General features: G+C 38.6%; 4 protein-coding genes across 9 annotated transcripts in view; 2 read left to right on the top strand and 2 right to left on the bottom strand.

The window, feature by feature from the left end:
- The window catches only part of LOC143344812 (telomerase-binding protein EST1A), a 139,147-nt gene extending 120,520 nt beyond the window's left edge, over positions 1 to 18,627 (bottom strand). For 2 of the 4 annotated variants that reach the window (XM_076771256.1, XM_076771258.1), the window contains exons 1-17: positions 18,306 to 18,627; positions 16,833 to 17,265; positions 16,435 to 16,750; positions 16,076 to 16,357; positions 15,745 to 15,992; positions 15,451 to 15,648; positions 15,239 to 15,374; positions 14,999 to 15,171; positions 14,692 to 14,913; positions 14,270 to 14,605; positions 14,013 to 14,189; positions 13,413 to 13,937; positions 13,254 to 13,332; positions 13,059 to 13,169; positions 12,964 to 12,975; positions 11,991 to 12,215; positions 11,846 to 11,907 (exon numbers count right to left, since the gene is read on the bottom strand). In XM_076771256.1, the coding sequence (XP_076627371.1) occupies positions 11,846 to 11,907; positions 11,991 to 12,215; positions 12,964 to 12,975; positions 13,059 to 13,169; positions 13,254 to 13,332; positions 13,413 to 13,937; positions 14,013 to 14,189; positions 14,270 to 14,605; positions 14,692 to 14,913; positions 14,999 to 15,171; positions 15,239 to 15,374; positions 15,451 to 15,648; positions 15,745 to 15,992; positions 16,076 to 16,357; positions 16,435 to 16,750; positions 16,833 to 17,265; positions 18,306 to 18,354 (3,584 nt within the window). In that variant the 5' untranslated portion in view covers positions 18,355 to 18,627. The remainder of the gene's footprint in view (positions 1 to 11,845; positions 11,908 to 11,990; positions 12,216 to 12,963; positions 12,976 to 13,058; positions 13,170 to 13,253; positions 13,333 to 13,412; positions 13,938 to 14,012; positions 14,190 to 14,269; positions 14,606 to 14,691; positions 14,914 to 14,998; positions 15,172 to 15,238; positions 15,375 to 15,450; positions 15,649 to 15,744; positions 15,993 to 16,075; positions 16,358 to 16,434; positions 16,751 to 16,832; positions 17,266 to 18,305) is intronic. The other 2 variants (XM_076771257.1, XM_076771259.1) reach the window with 1 other exon arrangement.
- The window catches only part of LOC143344829 (neuferricin), a 258,037-nt gene that overhangs the window by 229,718 nt on the left and 2,594 nt on the right, over positions 1 to 25,725 (top strand). The gene's annotated exons all lie outside the window — the stretch shown is intronic.
- LOC143344822 (3-oxoacyl-[acyl-carrier-protein] synthase, mitochondrial) lies at positions 17,968 to 21,100 on the top strand. 2 transcript variants are annotated; one of them, XM_076771289.1, is made up of 4 exons: positions 17,968 to 18,104; positions 19,259 to 19,477; positions 19,573 to 19,953; positions 20,026 to 21,100. In XM_076771289.1, exons 2-4 carry the CDS (start codon positions 19,279 to 19,281, stop codon positions 20,766 to 20,768), a joined length of 1,323 nt encoding a protein of 440 aa, XP_076627404.1. In that variant the 5' UTR covers positions 17,968 to 18,104; positions 19,259 to 19,278; the 3' UTR covers positions 20,769 to 21,100. The 2 variants fall into 2 exon arrangements, with proteins under 2 accessions (XP_076627404.1, XP_076627403.1); XM_076771288.1 differs by lacking the exon at positions 17,968 to 18,104 and adding an exon at positions 18,380 to 18,472.
- Positions 21,245 to 25,654, bottom strand: LOC143344815 (gametogenetin-binding protein 2-like). 2 transcript variants are annotated; one of them, XM_076771266.1, is made up of 12 exons: positions 25,430 to 25,654; positions 25,103 to 25,207; positions 24,322 to 24,512; positions 24,098 to 24,241; positions 23,812 to 24,024; positions 23,551 to 23,754; positions 23,310 to 23,478; positions 23,067 to 23,231; positions 22,899 to 22,988; positions 22,548 to 22,808; positions 22,063 to 22,467; positions 21,245 to 21,987 (listed from the first exon to the last, which is right to left on the bottom strand). In XM_076771266.1, exons 2-12 carry the CDS (start codon positions 25,190 to 25,192, stop codon positions 21,811 to 21,813), a joined length of 2,109 nt encoding a protein of 702 aa, XP_076627381.1. In that variant the 5' UTR covers positions 25,193 to 25,207; positions 25,430 to 25,654; the 3' UTR covers positions 21,245 to 21,810. The 2 variants fall into 2 exon arrangements, with proteins under 2 accessions (XP_076627381.1, XP_076627380.1); XM_076771265.1 differs by having other exon boundaries at positions 25,103 to 25,653.

Below are 25,725 nucleotides of genomic sequence, written 5' to 3'. Positions count from 1 at the left end.
CCGCTTAATTAATTTTCGCGTCGACTTGGATCAGAAACTTTTCGTTCAAATAGCTTTGATAATAGGTTGTAAACGCAGCATTCCCCAATCGAAGATTCCAAGAGTTATCCGTACGATAAAAAACTAACGTCTCGAAAGTACCGCTAGTTCCACCACTCCTACTACCACGTAATTTCAATGTAAATGGATCAAAGTAGTTGAAATAGCAGGAAGTCTCCTCGAAATGACACGCATTACGTGTAAATCGATCTTGTCATCAACGCGAGGAAATCTGAGAAGTCTGTAATAAAGTGTCACTCCGAAAGCTCGTTTCCTTCGCCCGTGAAATCAATGTCGGAGTAATTCGATTGATCCATCGTCCAGACAGTTATCCCCTACAGCGATCCTTAAACAGTCTTCTCCGATATCTAATTTGCGAGCAATGAATCTTTCCTGCGAATAGTTAACCGTCGCTGCATGGAAAACCAAAACATAACGAAAAATTTGAACTTTTTAGCACACCCCAATCCTGAAGTATCAATCAGAACGATTCGATGTTATATATTAACAACCCTCGAGTTGTGAAAAAAAATGGCCGACCATCTTCCCATCCGAATCGAAGGGGGGACCGACGATAGCGTTGCCCCGCGAACGACCGTGCAATTTTCGTTAGAAATTGTGATTATGGGGTCAAAACGGATGCTCTGGGATCTTAATCAATGGCTGGGAACCGCGACGACTCGTTCTAGCGAGCGTGCGTGTGCCCAGGAAACCGATACGCGAAACGGAGTTCGGGAATTCAGCAATTGGGAACGGAGAAGAGCAAACGGGAGCCTGAACGAGCAAACAGAGTTCGTAAATACATCAGCAGTCCATGGCAGCGGGCTTAATAAGCGGCCCCACGGTATTATAGATGATCTCTTTATTGACTGCCATAAATCAGAGTTAAGAGCAGGCATTATTACTACCAAGTGCATTATCCAGTACGTCAAGAACCGGTGATAGAGTGGGGCCCCGGGACGGCCACGCCAAAGACACCTCCGGAGGAACTGAAACGGCCCGGCACAACAGGTAACTCGAACCCCGGAGGCCCCCGTCCGTAGAAAACAAATAAACGTAACCGTAGAGAAACGAAATGGCGGACAGGGACACGGACGTTTCCAAAGGGGACAACGCTAAAAACATTTCTCGCCGAAAATAGCGCGCCAACGTCTAAGAGGATTTCCCCACCCCGACGGAAGAGGGATTTTTCAATTAAAGAAAGACAAATATTCCCCTCTGAAGCTGAGGAAGCGTCGACATCCATTATGGATTCGGCGAGCGGAGCTCCGGGGCTGCGAGAGAGGGATGATGCCCGGTCTATCAAAATGCGCATCCTATTTCGTAGAAAAGACCAGAGAGAATCTCCAGAACCTTTTGAATAAAAAGGACTGTCAACGAGAAAAACGTCCGGTGTCTCCTTAATCCTTGCCAGGGATCGAGATCTCTGCATTTGTCACGATTATTCGGTCAGAAATATTGTCGAAAGTCTTTCTCTTTATTTCGACTGTGTTCGGTTTGCTACGAATGTTGCAATTGTAAAGGACGTTGCTCCAGTTTCTATTTCTAAATAATTGTGACGCTGCGCGAGAAGATATTCGACCGAATACAGTAATTGCAAAAGAAACGACTCTTTGCCGGTTCGAAACAATTACGAAGCATTATACAACCGCGTTGCGCAACGATCCGACGAAAGATCGAAAGAGAAAGAAATGCGACGATCGACGCGTCCCGATAAAAATAAGGAAACGCGAGTGAAGATCGCGCGAAGGTTCGTCATAGGTTCATCAGCCGCGCGTGGAGCCTGAAACGGCTATCAGAGCCTATCGACAGGCAACAGGAATCCAGATAGTCATGGCACGATGCATACGTGCAGTCGGTCGTTGAAGATGGTTGGGTTCTGGTCCGAGGCTGCGGTGTCCAAGGGTGTCCTTGAAGCGGGCGGGGTCGTCACTCGAGGGCCCGCAGGTAAACGACCATCAGAATCCATGTGTGTTAGCGGTCGAGGCCTTATAGCGTATCTTACACTCGTACTACTTAACTTTCTGCATCTGTATATGTGACGTTGTTCTGCCTCCTTCCTTCTTTCTCTCTTTCACCACGTCCTCGTTCCGCCTCTCTTTCCGTCCCACGACGACGGATAAAAGAGGCTACTGGCTTCTCTTACTTTACAAGTGTTACGAAACGGCCGACCCGCCTCCCTTTCCTGTCCCCTCGATACCAATTTATAGCTTTAATTACCGCGTCGTGCAAGATTACCGGAAACGAACTCTGGACTCGCGAAAAATATCCAAGTATAAACTTCTCCATCTTCCAAAGAGCGTCTAGAAACTGTTCGATAAACGTCTCACGGCAGTCACGGATGAAAATTTATGGTTGTCGGTGAAACCTATCAATTGTTTCGGTCGTGCGAGGGTCCAATCGCGAAATCCGATCTAACAGAATTTCGTTCGACCAAGTTGCGGCTCGTTCGGGCCATAAATTCCCCAACGAGAGCGTCTTCGCGGTCGTCCGCGCGTTATAAAGCGCCAGATAAAGACGCATCGCGCTTAATGATAAATGCGGCTCGCGACACGGCCAGGGGGTATATCTCGACGCAGAGGAAACAGTTCGCGAAAGGGCATGTTGCATAGAAGTCGTCCTTAAGGGCGTATAACTCAAGAGAGCAGGACGATGCTCGGTCGGTAATGAGCCAAATCCATTACTGCGCTCGCAGCAACAACGCAACGCAGCAACACCGTAAGAGACCTCCCTTCTTGCCTCCGCGATGCTCCTCTCGACGTTCCTTTTCTCTACCTAGAAGACACCGGTCTACACGCGCGTCTATGCCACGCACGTATCGCGCGGTTAACAACCACCTAACCAATGGCACCCAGTTCACTACCAATTCCAATTATAGATCGTAAGTGTATTCCGCGGTGCCCGCCGAACTGACAATCCCTTCCCTGCCTCGCTCCACCCATCTCCTCCCCCTTTTGCGCTTCCTGATCGCGAAACCAATTATGCCGGGTAAGTCCGCCGGAGCAAATTGAAAAGTTTCTGAGCCGGCCCGTGACCGGCGAACTGTGATCGTGCCGCGAGAGATGCCCACTAACGAGACAGGGAAACGCGACGATGGAACGCAGACACGGTTCCCGAACGTCCGACGCAACGATTGAATCGTCCTGCTTTCCCTCCAGGCGGGGTGAAAGATCGAACGTTCTCTCGCTTGATCCGGTCGATAACCGTTGTTGTTCAAAGGTCGATTAATCAATTTAGCAGTCGATAATCATCTAACGGTCGGTAAACGTTGGACGCCCAAAAGTCGATAATCGGCTAACGGTCGATAACGCGTCGAGGAAAAAGTTATCGTAAATATTCGTCACTCCACCGACGAATTCTGATCCCGCGGACGGAGGTGACGACAGTAACGTGGAAAACAATTCACGTGGTTTTTTTCCAGAAACTGTACGCGTTCGATCGAGGCGAAACGACCGGCTGGCCGATAAATTCCGCGAAGAAACCGGACGGTCGGGGCGAATAAATCTTCGCGCGAGCAGCCGCGAACTATAAAGGAACACCTTTTTGCTCGAGCACATGGCATAAATCGTACCGACGCGGACGATCCGACGACCCAGGCGTATCGACGAGCGATTTTATGGTTATGGCGAGCGACGCGCCGGGTCGCGGAATCACCGTCGTTACAATTAAACGGTGTGCACGATGTATGACAAATCTGTACGGCGATATAGTTACGCGCCGCACCGTAAACCGAGGCCCATCAAGAACCGGGGTTCAAAGGTTAACTCGTCTTTACTTGTTCGTACTTTGTCTTCTTGTTTCTAGAAGCTTGTTGACCGACGCGCTAATAAGATCGGTGCTTAGCGAAAATTTACGACTTCTGAGGTAAGTTTAACAGTGGCGGGACGTATGAGCGGACAATTTTACGACTATAGAATATGACGCGCCGTCTCGCTACAATTAAACGGTGTGCAAGGTACCGGGCAAGGTCGTTACGGCCAAGACACCGGGTACACAAGGGAGAGGATCGAGCAACGCCGGAGCAGGCGCGCGGCCGACCGTGGACGGGGTGGGACGGTGGCCGGTGGCGCCACGCAATTGTCAATTAACATTTTTACCGCCGTGCAAGAAAACACGAAGTTACGTGCCGGCGTACGTGGCCACCGGTCGGCCCATGGCGAGCTCGACAGGGTTCCAGGGATCACGAGCGGTGCCCGCGGTGGAACGAAGAAAGCGAAGGGACGAACGTCGCTCCGTGGACCGAGCGCGATGAAAGAGGACGGATGGAAGTGGCGGCAGAAAGGCAGAACGAAAACAAAAAATTTAAAAGAGGAGGAGGGGAAGTATCGAGAGGATACATTTCATTATGATTATGTGCGCAATGAATTGCTAATCGCAAGCGCCTCCTGACCGCGCGCCGCGATCGAGTCGTTTCTTGCTTGGCCAGCGAAGCTCGTTTTTCACGCGTGGGAACGAGACAACTTTTCCGCGATCGCTGTACCGATGGAGTCGCGAGACTCTAACTGTCCCGGGGGGGTAAACGGTACCACCGACGAGGTATACGAGTAAACCTGTCACCTAATGTATTTTTTCGGCCCGATTCTCTGGGGCTCTAGAACCCCATTACCATTTCCGTGTCACTCGCAACGTTACTAACAGATTTAGAAATGAACACAAGAGGAAGTGAGACAGAAAATGAAATTTCTTCAGCATAATACATGCTGAAAGCGATATGCACTTTCGTTCGAGAGGATGCTACCTTCCGATAGGCTGAACTCGATCTTGCGGAGGTCCACGTACCTCGAGTAATTAGAAAGATTGCCTCTAAGTGACGTTCGCGATGCGAGAGAAATCTGTCTTTTTGCCCGTAAAACGCGATTTCACGATGGTAATGCTATTATTAATTATTGGTTCGTGCGATACGAAATCTTGACAAATATTAAAATCATTATTTGCGAGAATACCAATCGCTGCATGTGAACTCCATACATAGTACATACCTACTCGATGATGGTGTGAATTAAGCAATTATAAATAAAACTCAGCATTGTTTAACATTCCAACGCAATAGTTTAAACAATTCTTAACAATATGTGGTATATGAATAATGAAAGGGCCCATCAGTATGCGTAAATAATAATTTTTCGCGAAATAATTTGTCCATTGGACGCGTAAAGATGGCTGACGCACGCTGTGCTCTCCCCACTCCTCCGTCACCACATTAAAGGCTCATGTGGAGACTTACACGTCTCACTCTCGCGGGGGGGTCCAAGGGTGGCGGAACTCCTGGCTCGGTGGGTACCTCGGGATCATTCTAGGCTGACCAGTGGCGACCAGGGGGACCAGTACTGACCAGTACTGACCACTATTGACCAGTGCTGACCAGTGCTGACCAGTTGACCGGTACTGACCACTTGACCAATGGTGAGCTTGTGATGACCAATTGCGACTACTTGCTGGTCAGTGGTGAGCTCTGTACAAATTTTCCCCCTCTCTTATTTTATTCATGCCGAATTTACTTGTATGTTTCTGAGTACCGTTTGATGGAAATATTGATTTTGTTTGATTTACTGGTTTCTGTTTCGTTTCTATGGATGTTTCCCCTTATCGATATTCTCTTGAATTGTTGGTCATTTTTGTTCTTCCATTATTAATTTTGACAATCCTAGTGGTATCTTAAGTATATGTGGTCATTTACTGTTTCTATCTTTCGATTGTTTCTGGAATTCATGTCTGTCTCTAACAAGAACTGATGTTGAAAGACGATGTATGATAAAATACTTCTTTCACTTCTTGTTATTTCGTACAATCGTTTGACTCTTTCCTGCGTACATCAGTATCGTCAGTTGATTAATTATAATTTTTACTTTGATGTTATTTGTGATGTGGTTTCGACGTTCCGTTCATTTTCTTCCGATTATCAGTATCGTCAGTTGATTAATTATAATTTTTACTTCGATGTTATTTGTGATGTGATTTCGACGTTTCGTTCATTTTCTTTCGATTCTGACTCGATTAAAATATTCTCAATTCGTACAATTCATTCACTCCAGCTAGGTATATCAGCATCGTTTAATTCTTTAGGTATGAGTGTTTCTAAATTTCGTAGGTTGTCCAACTTATAGATTTTCATCTGCTCCATTACATTCTCCGATACATCAGCGCAACAAATTACTCCTCTAGATTGGTCTTTATTAAGTGTTCTTTAATGATACTAACACAAGTAGCAGTTTTTGTTTCAGGTCAGATCTATTGTAGATCAATTCCAAGGACATCGAGGGAGTACGCCACAACCGCCGAGGGATTCAATCATCGAGGGACTCAACTACCAAGGGATTCAACCACAGAGGGATTCATCCGCCGAGGGACCTTTAATTCCAAGTACATTAGTCTTAAGCTTCGTCGCGAATATTAAAATTAACGTCGAAGATTTCTCTATTGTCCGTGTTGCCGCGCCCTACCAAGTAATTATTGACCAAGTAGCTTCACTTTCTCTCGTCCTCTCGTTTCCCGCTTCGATCACCACTGCTTCAATGTAGAAAGCAAGTGATCGGCCGTGTAGTTGGTCCAAAAGATATAATCGCCTTCCCTTGGTAGCTCGAGATATCAAGGGCAGTAGATTCGATCTTAAGATCCGCTGCATGGTTTAGCATCGCGTCGCGTCGCGTATCCCACGTTTTAGCTTCATCCCTTCTTAAAAGAGATAATTGCTTGGTACCGCTAATTTAGAAAATAGGAGTCTCGTTTTCTCCTATCTTCTCAATTTTAGTTCCGAATCTGCTAGCTCAAATTTCGACGTTAATTTTAAGTTTCTAGTGTATCCGCGTATGTGCTACGCAATTGTTTAACAACTAGCTTCTCGTTCATTCGTTTCCTCGTTTCTCGCTTCGATCACCGCTGTTTCGTAGAACGAAACATGTGATCGGCCGTCCAGTTTGTCCGAAAGATCTAGTCGCCTGCCAATGATAGATCGATTTCTAGAAATAGAAATCAATCTACCAAGGGTAGTGTTGATTCGATCCGAAGATCTGCTGCACGGTTCAGCATCGCGTCGCGTCGCGTCTCCCAGAATTTAGCTTCAACCCTCTTTTTAAACAAAACAATTGCTTGGTACAATTAAATTAGACTTAAGCATCGACGACCATCGCGTCCCCATATGCCAAGTAATTATTTAACAAGTAGCTTCACTCGATTCGTTCTCTCGTTTCTCGCTTCGATCACCGCTCTTCCATTGAATGGAACATGTGATCGGCCGTCCAGTTGGTCCGGAAGGTCTAACCGCCTTCTCTTGGTAGCTCGATTGAAGGAAAATGTTTCTTCGCTGGAAGGTGTGGAGTTTCCGTATCCTGCGGAAACGCACACCTTCCAGCGGAAGTCGTTCCTGTCTCAGGTACTCTCTCTTTGTCAGACAACCTAAGTCGGGTCCTTAGGGCTCCCGGCGGGTTGCGTTGGAGAAATGGAGACCTCGATTCAGGGATGCAGCATCCATTTTTCTATAGAGATCGAGTTAGCAATTGCAGTAGGTTCGGTCTTCAGATCCGCTGTACGGTTCAGCATCGCGTCGCGTCGCGTCTCTCACGAATTAGCTTCACTCTTCTTTAAACCAAATAATTACTTGGTATAATTAAACTAGACTTAAGCGTCGACGACCATTGTACGCGTCCCCGTATGCCAAGTAATTGTTTAACAAGTAGCTTCACTCGATTCGTTCTCTCGTTTCTCGCTTCGATCACCGCTCTTCCATTGAATGGAACATGTGATCGGCCGTCCAGTTGGTCCGGAAGGTCTAACCGCCTTCTCTTGGTAGCTCGATTGAAGGAAAATGTTTCTTCGCTGGAAGGTGTGGAGTTTCCGTATCCTGCGGAAACGCACACCTTCCAGCGGAAGTCGTTCCTGTCTCAGGTACTCTCTCTTTGTCAGACAACCTAAGTCGGGTCCTTCGGGCTCCCGGCGGGTTGCGTTGGAGAAATGGAGACCTCGATTCAGGGATGCAGCATCCATTTTTCTATAGAGATCGAGTTAGCAAGTGCAGTAGGTTCGATCCGAAAGATCCGCTGTACGGTTCAGCATCGCGTCGCGTCGCGTCTCTCACGATTAGCTTCACTCCTCTTTAAACCACACAATTACTTGGCATAACTAAACTAGAAGATCGGAGGGACTTGGGTTCCTTCTATCTTCTTAGTTTAGTCATTCAGATTGTAAAATTGCGAAAGGGAGATCGATGGAACTTGGATTCCATCTATCTCCCTTTGGGTCTCCACTCGCAGCAACCTCCACGTGGTGAGACCTGGGTAATATTATTTAGCATTTAATTAATAATGTTTATTACTCTTAGCCGGGTAATGCAATTATTAATTAAAAACTAAATAATATTAGCGAATTGGCTGCGATCCGCCTTGCATAAGTCATCATAAATATAGAATTTCTTCACTAAATTAGTTTTGATTCTCATTGATTCATCATAGATTCTAGAGTATTGTCACAGACAAGGTATGGGAGTAGATCTTTCATTCAATGTATTTTTTCGGCCCATTTTTATGGGATCACGAAACCCCATTATCATTTTTGTGTCATTCGCAACGTTACCCTCAGATTTAAAAATAAATCTTAATCCCTTCCATAGTCAACTCGCATGTATTTACGCACACACTACAGCTGTCTACCCATCAATGCTAATTCAGTGAATAGTTTGTCAACTGACCGCCATCGATGAGAAGAGGCCGCTAAAATCAGCTCCGAATTTTCAGGTCGGTATGACAGTCAGATTCGGCCGCGAAAGTCCATAAGGTAAAAAGTCTACTCATATACCTCGTCTGTGACGGGTACAATGCTTCGAGGAAAGGTGTCGCTTAAATCGTGAAATATTAATTTCGATTTAATTAATTTCAAAATAAAAATTAGAGATGTGGAATAAAAGTAGTAGAATGATTGTTCAGTTTATACTACTCTTATCGAACAATGAAACATCTATTGATCCAAATATTGATAATATCTTTTTCTTCCTTATTCCTAACCTATTCGCTCGAGCCTGTTAGAAATGAAATGATAGTTTTAGATTACTCACTCTGTTTCCACAAAGCTCTTACGGGCGCGCGTAATATCACGTTGCACGAAGCTGCAGCACCTTCGAATATTACGTTTAATAAGCTAATATCTTGCTGTTCGTTACGCGAAATGCATAATGAGATCTTGCTGCCTCCCGATTCCTTCTAACGGTATCGTAGGAACGCCTGGATCGAAGGGAATCCGGGCGTTGGACGATAAACAATTATTTGGAAAAATGTTATGCGTAATAAGAAACACACCGTAAGACCCGTCGCCTCGATACTTCTAGAGTTAAAGTTCGAAAGTAGTAGCAATGAAATACGAGTATCCCTCGCGAGCGTAATTCCGTGTATCGGTGGCTGGACGATCGACAGAACATAATCCGCAAAAACGAGAACGACGACTACGACTCGAGTGTGAAAAGCAACAAATACCGCCACGGTTGTTCGTTATTCTGTTACACGATATCCCCGTAAGAGGCCGAAGGTGTGCAACATTTTACGAGATGCAAATGTCGGGCAGTCGGACAGCCAGTCGACCGCACCATCGACTCTCGGCCACCGGTGAACTACGCTCCGTGAAACCCTCTTCATCTTCGGCTCGCTCCAACGCACGCCATGGACGTGCAAGGACCTCGAAACCGCAGCTCGAAGTTACGATCCTCGCGAGACAGCCTGCCGATTCTCAGCGGGGCGTAAACATCGCAAACTAGTCGCGGCGACAGCCGTTTCGCTCCCTTTGCCCGTGACAATGTCAACCCGGGGTGTCGATCGTTGATCTCAACGCCGTAAACTTGCACGAGGGAGATCGATCTCGGGAGACGGACAGCGGGGAGCCCGTCGTCTCCGTGAAAAGGAAACGGAGACAGGACGACGGTTTCAAAGGGACTCCTTCGGGGACGAGATCGCGATAAAGACAGTCTCGATTCGCGAGTAAATAATTAATGCCGTTTACCAGGGAGAAAGAGGGCCCGACGCGAGCAAGCTCGAACACGAACTTAACACTTCACCGACCGGGAAATCTATTAATCGGGTTTTTGCCAACGCTTACCGACCCATAACCTATTAATCCTCGAGAGGACATCTTTTAGCTCGAACGCATCGAGGACGCAGCGAAAGTAATTTCGAAAGGCCCAAGGTTAGGAACAATCACCGGGCCCGAGGAACAAGTATAATCCATCATTATGCAACGACATAGTAATCGATCGTGTCGACGATACTCGTCAAGAACTGTACTCGAGGAGATTTTTCGAAAAAACCAAAAGGAACGTCTCGACGCTGGCGTACGCACTTTACGATCAAAGTAAACTCCGGTGATTGCGATTCTGCGACTGCTAATTGCTCAGCGCTAATTACGAAGGATCGTTTCCGGAGTAGTTCACCTCGTAAGAAAACCACGAGCATGTTGAAGGGTCGAACGAGAAAGAAAATTGATGAAGATGCAACAAGCGGGATGATTAATTGCAGGACTGATTCTAAAAAATCGGTGGACACTTCCACAGGCAATGTGGACCGAACTAATGATAAAGGAAATTACGATCCGAGATAAAAACTGTTCTTCTCGCTAACGCTGTCGAACGAGATATATCTGACGCCTTTGAAGATCTACAAACAGTATTAAAAGGGATTAAACTGTTCTACAAAATTTAGATATTTCCTGAATAAATTCTATATGATTTTTTACGAAGAGTAACACTGTGTATGCATCGAAAATAAGTTCAAAGGGAAAACGAGAATTTTTTCTATAAGAATACCGAACAAACTACTTCGGTAACGAGATCGATAATTCTGTCGCGACGCTTCTAAATTAATAGCAACGTATCGACAGAATCAAACCCTCTACGGTGCAATTAATAAAGGACCAAGACCACCTGGTATAACAACCAAAGTTGCACGCGCCAAGCCCTTTGAGATACGAACTTCCCCCATTATAGCTCCATCAGGAGCCATTAGAACTTTGCTTACATAATAAATGACAGTACACGGTAATATCATGGCCAAACCTGAACATACGGTGTACACGCTTGCTTGGACAAACTTAAATGCTTTATCTAAATTCAACGAAATAAGTAAACGCGATAATCAAACAAATTAAATTAAAAAATTTGCATCTAATCGCTTTGTTTGTTTTTCTTATATAAAAGACTAAACTATTTTCTATATTATTCTTTTTTTGTTAAAAAATTTTCAGCAATTTGAGAGAACAGTCCAAGCGTTCCCTTTGCTTGGTAACTCGCGATAGGAAAGGTGTAAAAATTACTGGTGTTTCACGGAAACACGCTAAATCAACAGTACGCGTTTAACTCTCTACAGATATTTACGCAGGAAAACATAACAGTTACCAGCGATTCATTGCTCATCGCGCGAATGTGCAGAAACGTTGTTCGGTGAAAACACGACTTGAACGTCACATTGAGAGTTACACATCGTTTCCGCGGGTTATATTGGCCTGTTCAGTGTACGCCTGAGCACCGACAAAGCAGAATATTTCGTTTCTGAATATCTTTGCGTCTCAAAAGCCTCTATTCAGGGTCTTTATCGCCCGGATGTCACGTGCGAGACGTAATTATCTCATGGATGACTTAAACGTTGCATTCAAGTGGAAACAAAGACGCTTCTTTCCACTTGAACGCTTAGACTATGTTTTGGAGGATTAGAAATTGACGGTTTATGCTCGTCAAAACATCTGAGAGAACGGCGTATCTATCACTGAATATATACAATTCATGCAATGTATAGAGTTCAAGCAAAACGTTTAGGTGTAGAAGAATAAATTGACTCACCCTATCTTGGTGATTAACTTCCCATGAACATGAAGGTAGGATGTGACGAATCGTTTATTCACCTTGAACAAAATCCATAAATTATAATGCTTTGCATTATAACCTTATTATGTTATTTCTGAGATAAAGTTCCCAGTTCTCTTACCTCGACGCTACTTAATTGCGCCAAATCTTCTAAATCACTATGAGATAATCTCGCTTCATTGGCAGTGGCTGCAGTAGTTGTACGACGAACTCGTCTCCCACCAGGATGAAACCAAATTTCCCTCCTTAATCCTCCCCCGATACTGTTCGCTCCTTCCTTTTCTTTCATCCTGGCTCTTTCCTTCCACTCTCTCTCTTCTTTCCGTTTCCGTTCCGTGGATTCATACTGTTAGAATTCATTCCACACTAAATCTCTGCATGATTATTTACATATTTCTATCGAGGGCGATCTAGTGCAGGGCGTAAATGAGAGGTCTTTTTATTTACTCTTTATCTTTTATCGAAAAACTTACTGTTTATAAATTTCAGGCGTACGAATTTTCTGTTTTTTTTTTTAGGGAGGTACCTTTGAAAAAATTTGGAAACCACTGTTGTACATTGCCATCTCTCAAATACTACAGACAGATACAAACACTATATGTTTAAAAATATGTAAAGCTTATAAAATGTATGTATCTTTCTGTCAATTGCGACTATAAAAAAAAAATGCATGCTAACGTTGTATGTGATATGGTGCTGGTAACTAATACATACGGTGCTCTGATTTATAGCAAATAATGTAGCAATATGCAACAAACTATACTTGAGCTATACATCTTTCTATTTTTCTATAAACGCTGAAGTACATATGAAGTATTACCACTTAAAATCGCTAATTATCGATTTTACTCAAGCATTGAATGATTTGGCTTTAATAGACTATAACTGTGCGAGAACTATAAATTTTATACATTTAACTAATAATTGTAAGCGTGCGAAAATGCCTACGATGCGCAAGAAAATTAATTAAAAAAACAGAATGTACGCAAAACGAAAAAGAATATATTAGACAGCACAAAGATAAAGGAACTAATTCAAGCTTTAGTAATGACTGATATCTAAAGAAATCACACCAAGTATCGAAATTTACTTACATAATGTAGATACTGGCGGCAAAATAAAATTAAAATATTATTAACGTTAGTATTAATACAAACGTATTAACAAACAATTTGAACATATGACATACCTTTTTCCTATTTTCATCGAACAGGGCTATTAAACTCTCTCTTGCAGAATGAAAAGGATTGGATGCCATAAGAGATCGCATGTAATAATATACTGCGTCCAATTTTCGTCTCTGAAAACGGAATTCACATGCCAATTTCTGTCATTTCTTTATCTTTCTTCGTTAAATAAGTAACTATGCTTCAATTATACGTACCGCATAATGTGCTAGTAACGCAAGCTGATTATAAGGCCTGCCATTCTTTGGATTAAGTTGTTGTGCTTTTAAATACCACCTAAAAAAAATGTTAAACTTTATATAAAAATCAATTATACTTAATGAACATAATAAAGTTGTACATTGATCGACACTTACTGCCTACACTTTCCATAATTATTCGTTTCATTTGCTTGTTCTCTGTATCTCGCCAAGTCACCCAAAAATAAATATATTTTTTGCGCGCTTACTAAAGCTAAACCTAAGATCCCAAGACCTTTAGGCAAAGTTGATGATGCAAGAAATGTATCCAATTTGAATTCATATTTGGCTTCAAGAATAGTTAATAAATTTTCTAAATATATGGTACCCTCGTCGATAATCTTCATCATTATTTTTTTGTAATGTTCTCGGCCTTCAGAACTTTCTTTTGGCATGCCTTTTCGCAGCATTTCAATCATATTATAAAAAAGTATTTTCCAAAAGTGTTGCTCAACGTTCTCAGTTTGACAAAATTTAATATCAGTCTCGAGCAACGTTTTTAAACTTTCTTGCAGAAAGTGCCTTATGTACAAAACTCTATCCCAGTTTGTTGTAAAACCACCAGAACTTAATATCCATTGTAACTCCTTATCAGCGCGTTCTATGTCCAAAAGCAAGTAAGGATTTTTGGCTGATCGGAAACTGGCGAACAAAAAACCATATTAATATAAATTATTTTTATTTTTAACTTGTAATATATCCACTACTTTTACATACCTATCGGAGTATGGATCATACCACGAAGGTCTTGTATTACCAAATTGGTCATTTGTCATATATGGTGGTGGTACACTATCTAAGTGAGCTCCTTGAAAGCTATGATGTGTTGAAGTAATACCTCCATGGGACTGAAACACTGGCACATTCGGACTTTGACATGTGATTTCATTTTCTCTGGAAAAAACAGATTGAATGATCAATAAATAAAATAAAGTTACAAAAAAGAAAGAAAAAAAACGGAAACTTATTTGTACCTTTGAATTACTGCTCTACTATTAGGTGAAGTTACGACAATAGGTTTATTAGGATTATTGGGGTCAAATAATGTCCTTTGCTGCTGCATTCCTTGCTGTCTTGAAACTGGATGACTAGGTGGAGATTGGCTAGTATCAGGTAACACTAAAACACCAGGTGGTTGCGAGTTGGTGTACCCACTAGGAGATGTTTGATGTGTTGTCACATTCAAAGCTGTATTTGATAACGTTGCAGAATGAGAGGGAACATTAGGTGTTTGTCGTCCATCGTCAGAATCATAAGCCGACATTTTTCTTCCTGTTCTCCAATTTTCATCTAAATACCGATCAGACAATCTGTAAAAATACGTGTATATAAATAAACCTAACCTCTAAATATATTTGTCCAATTCAAAATGGCGCCTTCAAAAAATAATATCTACCTATGTCTATGGAGGTCATCGAAGTTTCGACTGCTACCACGGTAATTCCTATCTTTACTAGATTCCCGACTACGTTGTATAATATTGTGATGCCTTCTGTGTTCATATCTTCTACTGCTATTACTGTTCTTTTGATTATTGTTATAATTATCATTTTCTCTATTTTGTTGGTTATTTTGTCGATCACGACTATTAACTCGAGCTTTATCTCTGCTACTGCTCCTTAAATAGTACAAAGAAGTACTTAAAATATATATAAGTGCAAATTGTTTATACATACAAAACACAAATATTAATATACACTTACCGATCTGCTGCATATTTCCTATCACGCTTTTTTTTTTTACATCGATTAGAACCTCCTGTCGTGGTTTCATTTCCTGACACATTAACATTCTCACGCAAACTTAATACAGAAGAACTGCGACTCGCACGTTCAGCTTCTAGTTTTTCATTTAATTCAACTTCTTCGTTCCAATCCTACATATTGAAATTTAAGCGTGATATATATGTAAATAATAAACATCTTTCAAACAGAAACACTTACAAATGGATGGTCGGCCGATGTATTTGATTCAGTGTTAACAGACTCAGTTTTTGGTGGACTATCGCCTAAATTTTGTTGACTGCTTTTCTTTTCCAATGTTGTATTATGCTCGGATGCATTATTGCTCATCCGTTGCCTGTAAACAGAATGAATAACAAGATAATAAATAAAAATATTAGAATTGTTAAAACACATTTAAAATCGATTATTACGTATGAGTTCGGTGAGAAGATGAAGATGGAGATGCTCCCCGACGATGACTATCGGGTGAAGTTTGACGTTTGTTTACATTGGATACCGAAGTAATAGGTGACACTGCCGGTGGTGGTGGCATCAAAGAAGTGTCAGCTCGGCTTAAACTTTCCATACTAGTATACATGGTGCTGTTACTACCACGACGATCATAAAACCTGTATTTAAAAACATTTATATAAAATAATTTATTAATATTTACATAGCGCAATAGAATAAGAAGAGAACATTATACAAATAGAAAAGAGATTTACCTTTGCATATATTCTTGGCTTGGTGTATGAGACCTAGAACTTGGAGCCGAATACTGATCGGGTGTAACACATCTGAAAATATTTGTTGGACTCTCTAATTCTTCTGGTCTAAGTCTACCTCTACCTCTGCTTCGTGCTGACACAGTATTAGACCAGCTAGGTTGAGGAGGCAATGGGCCAGATGGAGGTAAATTTTGCATCGTTTGCGAATGCTGCATCACAGGTGGATAATTGTAATTTGATGATCCCTTTGAAGAGTAAGTTTATATTTAAAGGATGCAATGAAAACTATACTACAATTCTAAAGATGATAAAATATGATTAAATTTACCTGAAATGTGATACTACTTCCATTCCATGCATCTTCTGGTGGCAATGAATTTGTTGATGGCAATGGTAAACCATTATCAATAAGATATTTTTTCTGGAACCTGGGTGGCAAGTGTTCTATTTTTATATTTTTCGGTAAACTATCTTTCGCATTACCCCATTTGCCTGAAGGTGGTTTGCCTTGGAATTTATCTGGATGTCCAGCAGGTTCGACGCTACGTGTATCTCTGGTGCGATTAAAGTCATTGACGTGGTTCATTGTTACGAAAAGAGGTTCTGAACCCTAAATAAATAAATATTGCCAATTAAAACACAATATAATTCTATAATTTCGACTACCATATTATGATTATTCCCAACCTGTCTAACTTCGCGAGAATTATCTTTCCGATTTCCGTAACCCCTGTTAGATAAAGGGGAGTCAGACCGCCAACGCTCATCGTTCTCATTACCGTGACGATTTCGACGATTCCCCGAATATCGTTTGCCATGATCATCTCTACTTTTACTTCCACTTTCATTATCTCGTTTACTGTGACCACTTGATCGATTACGATGACTATCGCTTTTATGGCTACGATTAGAATGAGAATCACGATCTTCGCTAAGTTCTCTATCTTGATCCCGATCCCGATCCCGATCCCGATCCCGATCCCAACACCTTTGATTCGGAGATCTAAGGAATAAGGATAATAATATTTGTGCTCGATGCACAGTTTGTCATTAATAATAAAACAAAAACATTTTCAAACATTCACCTATTTGAACTATCCTGTTCAGCCAATGCTTCTTTTACTTTTTTAGGTATATATAACTGTTGTTCTGGCTTCTTAGTTTTCTTTCTTAAATCTCCTGAATTACTATTTTGAGAAGAACTCGGTATCTGTTCAATGTTTGTAGTAGTTCTGTAGTTAATGTTTAGATCATTTAATTTTTCTGTTACATTTTCAACTTGAGATGATGGCAGACTGTTCAGCATTTGATTGGATCTATTGAGTTGCGATTGCTTCAAACGGTGTTGGACGGAGCTAGATTTAGGTTTTTCCTGTGAAATGTTCTCATTATCTAAATCGTCTACAGATCTCCCAGACTTGCGAAGTGGTCCACTTCCTGGCCTATATAAAGCTTGAGATGCTCTATTACCACCACCACGCATTCCCATTGATCTGTCCTTCTCCACTCTTGTATTATCTGAAATTTTTTAATGTCTGGCTTTTAAAATTATTTATCAACATTAAAAACATATAATATAAAATAAACATATTTTAAAAACATTAACATATAAGGAATTCAACAAGTCTACAAATCTATATTTACTTCAATTATATAACATGTTGCAATCATTTACAAGATATTGCAATTAGAAATATATATGAAATTAAAAATAAAATATTAAGAAAAATATATGTAATTCAAAATTATTATTGTAATATTATATATATTTTCCTTAGCATAAAATTATAATATTGAAGTTTAAACATTAGTACATACTAATGTTCAAAATGATGTAATTTTTAACAGAAAAATAGTAAAAATGTTGGATGTTATCCAATAATTTATATAAAATGACATGAATAAATAATTCCTAATAAAAACCAAAGCACATAGAAAACATACCTTTCTATCTAAACAAAAATATTAAAAACTTGTAAAATCCTGTAAATTATGTATTTATACACATTGCATAGCTTTTATTACAAATTTTACTGAAAACTAACTAAATTTCTTATGAAGAATATTTGTACGTTCAATATTTTTTACATATATTAATTGTTGGATTTTAGGTGCAAAATGACGAAACTCTAGTTATATATAATTATCAAATGTCAGTATTAAGTAAACATAATGCTTAATTGAGAATAATAATTCAGGAGTGGTTGTTGACACTCTTGACAGAAACTACAGTTACAATCAACTCACAAAAATTAGATGTAATAGTTATGTAATCTATATCTGTTTAAAATAAATTCACATCTTCTAGAGGAGTCTACGAAAAATTATAGGCTATGCTAATTTTACTTCTTACTCAGGTAAAATTTCACAACATATCATAGCATAATTCCTGCTGTATTTTTAGGTTAGCTTGTTTGGTGAGGTTAGTTCTACGAATGCACTCGACATTATTACAAGGAAGCATACATGTTTATTAATTATGCACACGCGAAATATAATCATAGAATTGTTAATTAAGATGTTTATATTATTTGATAATATCATTTTTTCCAAAGTACCTTGTAAAAATCCTCCCCACTTTCTGCGTCCTTTGTCGCGGTTCGCCATATTGAAGTACAATCATATCAAAATTTTTCTAACATCAACGAACACGAATGTATGTAACTTCTAATCATGTATACAGTCAATAAATGAAACTAAACGAAAGATATCAATAACCGATAGGGTAAACATAATTATCTTGATCCTTTATAAGTCATAAAATACTTCAAAGCAACATTTTATATACTACAAGTTGCCACAATTTGAGTATTTCAATATTTTATTGTTACGTACATTAGGAACCTAAAGAGAAATATTATTCAACTGTAGAATATTCTTTCAATCAGATAATCTATAATTATTAATAGTGAAATTTAGATGTATTTAAAAACAATTTTAACGTATACAAAATTCGTTTTTGCTTGAAAAAGGACACGGTAATATATTCAAAATTTTCTACAATTACACAATATTTTGTAATATTAAATAATCAAATATATTGAAACTGAATAATAAGCTATTGCAATATTTATGGCGCCAATATGAAAACCACGAGGAATCGTTTCAAATAACTATCTTTCAAAATAAAAAGTACTAGAGATAAACTTATTGTATAAATACATAAACGATTTATCATTTCTGATAACTTGCTACAGATTAATTACGAATAAGAGTAAATTAGTCTTGCTCCTAGCTAGAAAGAATCAACTGTTTAAATTAAGAATTAAATCCACACTAGGGATTATAAGCCTTAACGCTATACTGTTTGGCCGGACTTTTAATGCACCATGTGAACAAAGTGTTTCCATTAAAGATTTACAAAGCTAAATTGAAAATACATGTTTATTATTAATTCATAGATTAAAAATGAAACTAAAAGACATTTCTATCAAATATAAAATGCAGAATCTCTTTCCACAAAAGGTGATGATTAATAGTGCATAACCGTAGAATATAACACTTGTTAAAGCTTCCAACCTTACCGGTCAAATGTTTACTCCATTTGCTTGCATTAATCGTACACTAACAACCGCTGCAAGATGCAAACGGCGGGTGGTAGTAACAGGAATAGGAATATTATGTCCTCTCGGAATTACTACACAAAATGCTTGGAAAGATCTCATTGACAGTAAATCAGGTGTTGTCAAATTAACTGAACCAAATTACGAAAAACTACCTTGTAAAATTGGTAAGTTCCTCTTAGAAACCTATAGCTTTTCTCAAATAATTTAACTAACTCCGGTTTCTTGTATACAACAAATAAATTTAATTACTTTTCGATAGCTGCATTAATACCTAAGGGAGATGGTCCTAATGAATTGAACATTGATTCACACTTCACAAAAAGTGAATTACGCACAATGTGTCCTGCCACTGCTTATGCTTTGATTGCTACTGAAAACGCACTAAACGATGCTAATTGGAAACCAGAAAATGAAATGGATAAACGAGATACAGGAGTAGCTGTAGGAATTGGAATGATAGATTTGGTAGATGTGTGTACAACATATGAAGCCTTGAAAAAAGGGTACAATAAAGTCAGTCCATATTTTGTGCCAAGGATTTTGCCAAATATGGCTGCAGGGAAAATTAGTATTAAATATGGCTTTCGTGGTCCAAATCATTGTGTATCAACAGCATGTGCGACCGGAGCACATGCAATTGGTATATTAAATTAAAATAAAAGTAGAAAATGTATATTTGTTGTAAAATAAAATTAATATATTTAACCTTTAGGTGATGCATTTCGCTTTATCCGCGGCGGGGAAACAAGTGTAATGATATGTGGTGGTGCAGAGGCATGCATCAGTCCTCTTGCTATAGCTGCTTTCTGTAGACTTCGAGCTCTAAGCACTTCTAGGAATGATTTTCCACAGGAAGCGTCGCGTCCGTTTGATAAAGACAGAGATGGATTCGTAATGGGAGAAGGTACTGCAATACTAGTGCTGGAAGAATTAAATCATGCACTTGCAAGGAAAGCAAATATTTACGCGGAAGTATTAGGATATGGTTTATCTGGTGATGCAGCACATTTAACTGCACCCAGTGAAGACGGTTCTGGTGCTATATTAGCTATGGATAGAGCAGTAAAAGATGCTGGTATAGAAATTATGGAAATTACTTTTGTCAGTGCACATGCAACTTCAACTCCCCTGGGTGATGCCATAGAAGCAAAAGCTATAGAATCATTTATGGGGCAACATAGTAAAAACGTGACTGTTTCCAGTACAAAAGGAGCTCATGGTCACTTATTAGGAGCAGCAGGAAATTTAGAAGCTGCTTTTACTGTTTTAGCAATAAAAGAAGGTATAATCCCGCCAACATTGAACTTGCATAATTTAGATACAAAAACATCCTTAAATTTTGCACCAAATAAAAAGAAAATGTGGAATTCAGTGTCAAGACGTGTAGCTTTAAAAAATGCTTTTGGTTTTGGAGGAACAAATGCATGCTTGTGTTTCGCAGAATATAATGAATAACCCAATTATTAAACTGAAACTATTTTGAGAAAAAGCATAATAACACACAACATAATCTGAACTAGTCATTCCTTCGGATACATTAATTAATACATACATCGCATTTACAGAGATTGTATATGCATAATGTTGCTCAACTAAAATATAGTTTTGTGATAAATCATATTCGAGACCTGGAATATGATCATAATGGCATAAATATTTTTATCATATTTATGTAATATAAAACATGACTCTTGTAATATACTAGGTAAAAAATAAAAAATGGAAAACTTGTATATCAAAAACCGTTACATCAAACTGTACAAAATGTATGTAATTTGGAATAATATAATATATTGTAAAATGCAATGTTTATTTTGTATTCATTTTTTTTAATATTTTCCGATCATATTATTACAACATCTATATTCATTATGCAGAAAAACAAGTTGCAACTGCTACTTCCAAAAAAATAAAATTCTCTTAAAAGTATGTAGTAATTAATGAAGTTATTATTTTATACAATTGTTAAATACGTGCAGTTGATTTTAATTTGCGGTTTTCTGGCTAATACGTGCTCATAAAAATTATATTTAATTATACAAGCATACAGAAGTAAGTCTCACGTAACTCTGAATACCAATATAATACATTCTATAGAGTATAAATTTAATAGTTTATATTTTCTCGAGTTCAGTTTTCAGAGTTAACACTTGACTTTAGATTCTAGATTTCATTCATTTACAATTAAATTTTCATCTACAAAGTTGTCTTTTATTTTTATGAATTGAGCCGCATAGAAAACAACAAAATTCAAGGCATAGTTATTTCTTGGTACCTCTAGTTTATTAGACGCAGTTTACTGCTTGCAGATAAACCATACCATACGATGTTCTTACGATGTACATCTCCAACGATATTTTATTCACACAGGAAGGTTGACCTCCAATGATAACAGTTATCCAAAATACATCTATTGCGTTCATGTTTCTACTGGCAGTAAATCAATGTAAAAAAGAAAGATTGTATCCTATTAAGTAACTGTACCTAGTAGGAATTTTTAGTTAGGAATGGTAAAGGGTTTATGATGGCTGCATAAAATAGCAAAACGTTTTCTAAGTGTCTGACGAAGTTCTTGTCGTTTTTCAAGAACTTGACACATTCGAGATTTAAACTCCAACACTTCCTCGGCCGGAATATAACTCTCTTTTTCTTCGTCATCTGACAAGTAGGAATCCTGTAAATAAATGAAATACATTAAAAATTAAAAATTTTGAATAAAAATTCAATTATACACAAACTAAACGCTTACTTCTAACATCTGTGTAAGCGTTAAGCCACCACCTCTTTCCTTTAGTAAAGAGATGCTAGTATTGGAATGAACAAGTTTATCAGATGGTCGTATATCATGACAATCTCTTTCGTGGTTACAACAACCATCACTACAAGCTACTTCTGACCCTTCTGGTGTACTAGGAAGAGAAGAACTGCTAATATTATGTTCCGAGGAATAACCACAATCTTGTGACGATTGTTCACTCGAAGAACGACTCTTCCTGTCTGAGATTGATAATTCGAAACGTTTCTCCATTTCTATCCACATATTGTATCTTTTGCCTGGTTTTGCTATCCAAGCGTCTACTATTTCTTTAGTTATTGGATCTTTGCAGTTTTCTACACCATGCCAGTGATCATCTTCAATTTTCTCGGAAAGATCCTATACATAGAACGATTTGTATATCTTATAAAACGTGTTGAAAGATACGTAGAACATGTACTCATATACTGAATTATTACCTTACACGATTCACATGTTTCAAATATTTCTTCTTTGGAAAGATTCTTAACAGAAGTGTCATTCTTCTTTGATTGATTTGTAGTAACTTTTCCTTTTGATTCGGAAGACCCTTTTTTAACTGTATTTTTTTGCAAATTAGATGATTTTTTGGGGAATGCTAACTGAGTTTGACTTTGTGATATACTAGATTTTGATTTCTTTATACAATCTGGACAGTTACATGTAGGTGGTCCCTTATTTTTTGGATCTAATACTTGTAACTGAAAGAGAAAAAAAGGAATATTTTTACACTGTTAAATACATGTACATATATATATACATGCAATTAAATGCAAGACTAAGTTATTTACTTTATGTCTGTCTATATTTTGTGTTGTGGGCTTTGCATCTGCACAAACACACAGCGTTTCACTCTTACCATTTTGCCTTTTACTTGAACACTGAGGGATATAAAATTAAATGAGAAATTAATTACATTCATTAGTTTCAAAAGTTTGCATTCATAAACGGCAACATACATTGCAAGTATTTTCTTTTTCTTCTGTCTCATATCGGCGTTCTTTCTTCTTCTTGCGTTTCAGACGTAACTTTTCGCGTCGTTGTTGTTTTGCTATTTCTTCCCTTGTTAATTCCTCATATAGGAGTTCTAGTTGAGAAATACCTTGTTTAACTTCTATAGCCATCTGTAAAGAACCATTTAACCATATACAATAACTTGATTAATTCAATAGTAGTTTATATACTGGTTTTATTAATTATACTTGAAAATTTCTGGCTAATGCATCTACTGCAACAGCAGCTAATACTTTGCATACGGTTTCCTCCTCTCTTAATCGTCGATGAACCCTATGTAAACGCTCAGCAACACAAATTCCTAAACATGTAAGTACCTCTTCCTGAGCAATTTCTAATGTCTTTGCATGTCTTTCCCTGTAATTCAAACATCGTTTTTATGACAATATTCTAACCTAAAATTGTAAACAAAACTTAGTAAGTCCATACCTTCCCATAAGTTCTGGTTGAGCACGCTCGATTAGAGTACTAATATAAACTGTGTTAGTAGGTAAATGTACGTGTCTATCGCGTATGCAACGTTTGATCCCGGAATATAGAGCAGCAACGTAGCCCTTTTCTTTTGTTGGTTCAGGTTCTGTTGTTAATAGAGAAGATGCCAATAGTACTTTTGTACGACATTCACCGCAAAATCTGTAACATACGTAGTGAAAAGTCTTCGAATTTAATTATTTAAATTCATGAACTTACCGATGTTTACGTAAATATATATCCAAAGTAGCTTCAAGGGTGTCAGTTTCTATTAGAGCAAGTTCCTGGCGGCATGGAAGTTCCATACAATCCCATACTTCCCTCCATGCACTTGGAAGGGGTCTCATACGCTGAATTTCCAATGAGTGTAATACACATCTTCTTGACTTTTTATTTCTAGGTTGCCTTTCGACTAAACTATTTAACCTAATGCTGTGATGAACAATAAAAATTTTTTATATTGCACATATATATGGCAAATGTATTTCTATGTGCCCTTTATTACCTATGTCCTTGTATCATTGTACAAAGTAATTGAGGTGATTCCAAAACATCATCTTTTATTGATAATATACCTTCAGGTGTAATTACTAAAGGATCTAATGCTGGATGTCCTGACTTCATAAGATCATAGAACAATCTTTCAACACTAAATATATAAAATATTAATTAATGCAAACCATGAATATGTGTGTTATTATACACACATGTTATAAGAATTGTTTTTACCTTCTTCTACAACCAACACATGGTACAGATTGACCTAAAATTGCAAGCATGTCCTTGCATGTAATTTTAAATGAGGCTTTTATTTCATCTTTTGTAAGCATATCAAGTATTATAGTAAATTCATCAAGCCGTTTGCCACGTGCTAATGGATTATCACAGATTGCTCCCAAACCGTTTATATCCATAATCATCTATAGAAGAAGTCACAGTTTATAGTACTAAATTTATCTATGCTTATTTAAAGATTAAATCTAAAACATTTTCCAAATTTCTCATTTAAAACATAATACCAATATATTAATTAATAACTAATATCTAAATCTACAAATAATACACATATTAACATACATATACTATTATATATTGAAAAGAAAGTTCACTACCTCACAGTTACTAGCTTTTAGTTCTAAGTTTTCACTCCATGTGCTTAATTACAACTAATCAAAGTATACAAAAAAAAAACAATTTTTGACATTCTTTTTTTCAAAAGAAAACAGATGACACCAAAATTATAATAATAAAACAAATACACAAAGGAATCGCTAATAATACCTAGAAACATAAATTGTATCGAAAAATCAATAGTCAGCAATTGTTAAACAGGATACAGGTACTAAATACAATACGCCTAATCAGTTATGCCATAGGCATGCATTCGTTGCTACGTTTAGGTTAAGTCAGAAATATCATAGGATGCCATTACGTAAGTCTTATTAAGATGTTAGTTATTGATAGACAAAAACTGTGTTTTAAAAAAATGACTGTAAAGAATTCAGCTCACCGTGAGATTTTCATCGACAATCAACGGCATTTGCCTTCGCGTCAAATCGACCGGGTCATCGTCCCGCCAAACGTTCACCAGCTTCGCCATCGCAGTTGTATTTCTCTATTAACGACGATTATATATGCAACAACGTTAAATCTTATAAAGCGATACGATGTACAATGACGAATAATTATAATCCACTGCCACGGTTACACCAGAAAAATAAGTAGACGGTATCATACGTCTGCCATTTGCAACGAGTGGTTTCTCACTTCCGCCCTGCGTGCATTGTCCCGCTTCCCTTTCTACGCACCATCCTATCCTTATACTAATTACACATACCTGTTCCTAATCTCTTTTCTCATGAAATCTTCTCTGGTACAAAGTCTCAAAGTCTACCGAATCGCACAATAGCTTTGATATGACTACAGGTATCCTGATTAAATGTAGTATCTTCTCAAATGGACTTGATACTCATCCACAGGCAAGAAGACGCAGCAGCAGAGTCGCAGATTTCAACAAACTTTTTTTTTGGTAAATCTAGGACGAAATTGAGGGTATACGTGTTCGAACGTTTCTGCCAATGCGCATTATTTACAAAGATATTTATCGTTAATGATTTGATGAAGGTGTGCATT

Source organism: Colletes latitarsis, chromosome 8, assembly GCF_051014445.1.
Source record: "Colletes latitarsis isolate SP2378_abdomen chromosome 8, iyColLati1, whole genome shotgun sequence".
Taxonomy (NCBI): Eukaryota; Metazoa; Arthropoda; class Insecta; order Hymenoptera; family Colletidae; genus Colletes; species Colletes latitarsis.
The sequence above is the reverse complement of the archived record's forward strand: the minus strand, read 5'-3'. Positions and strand labels throughout refer to the sequence as shown.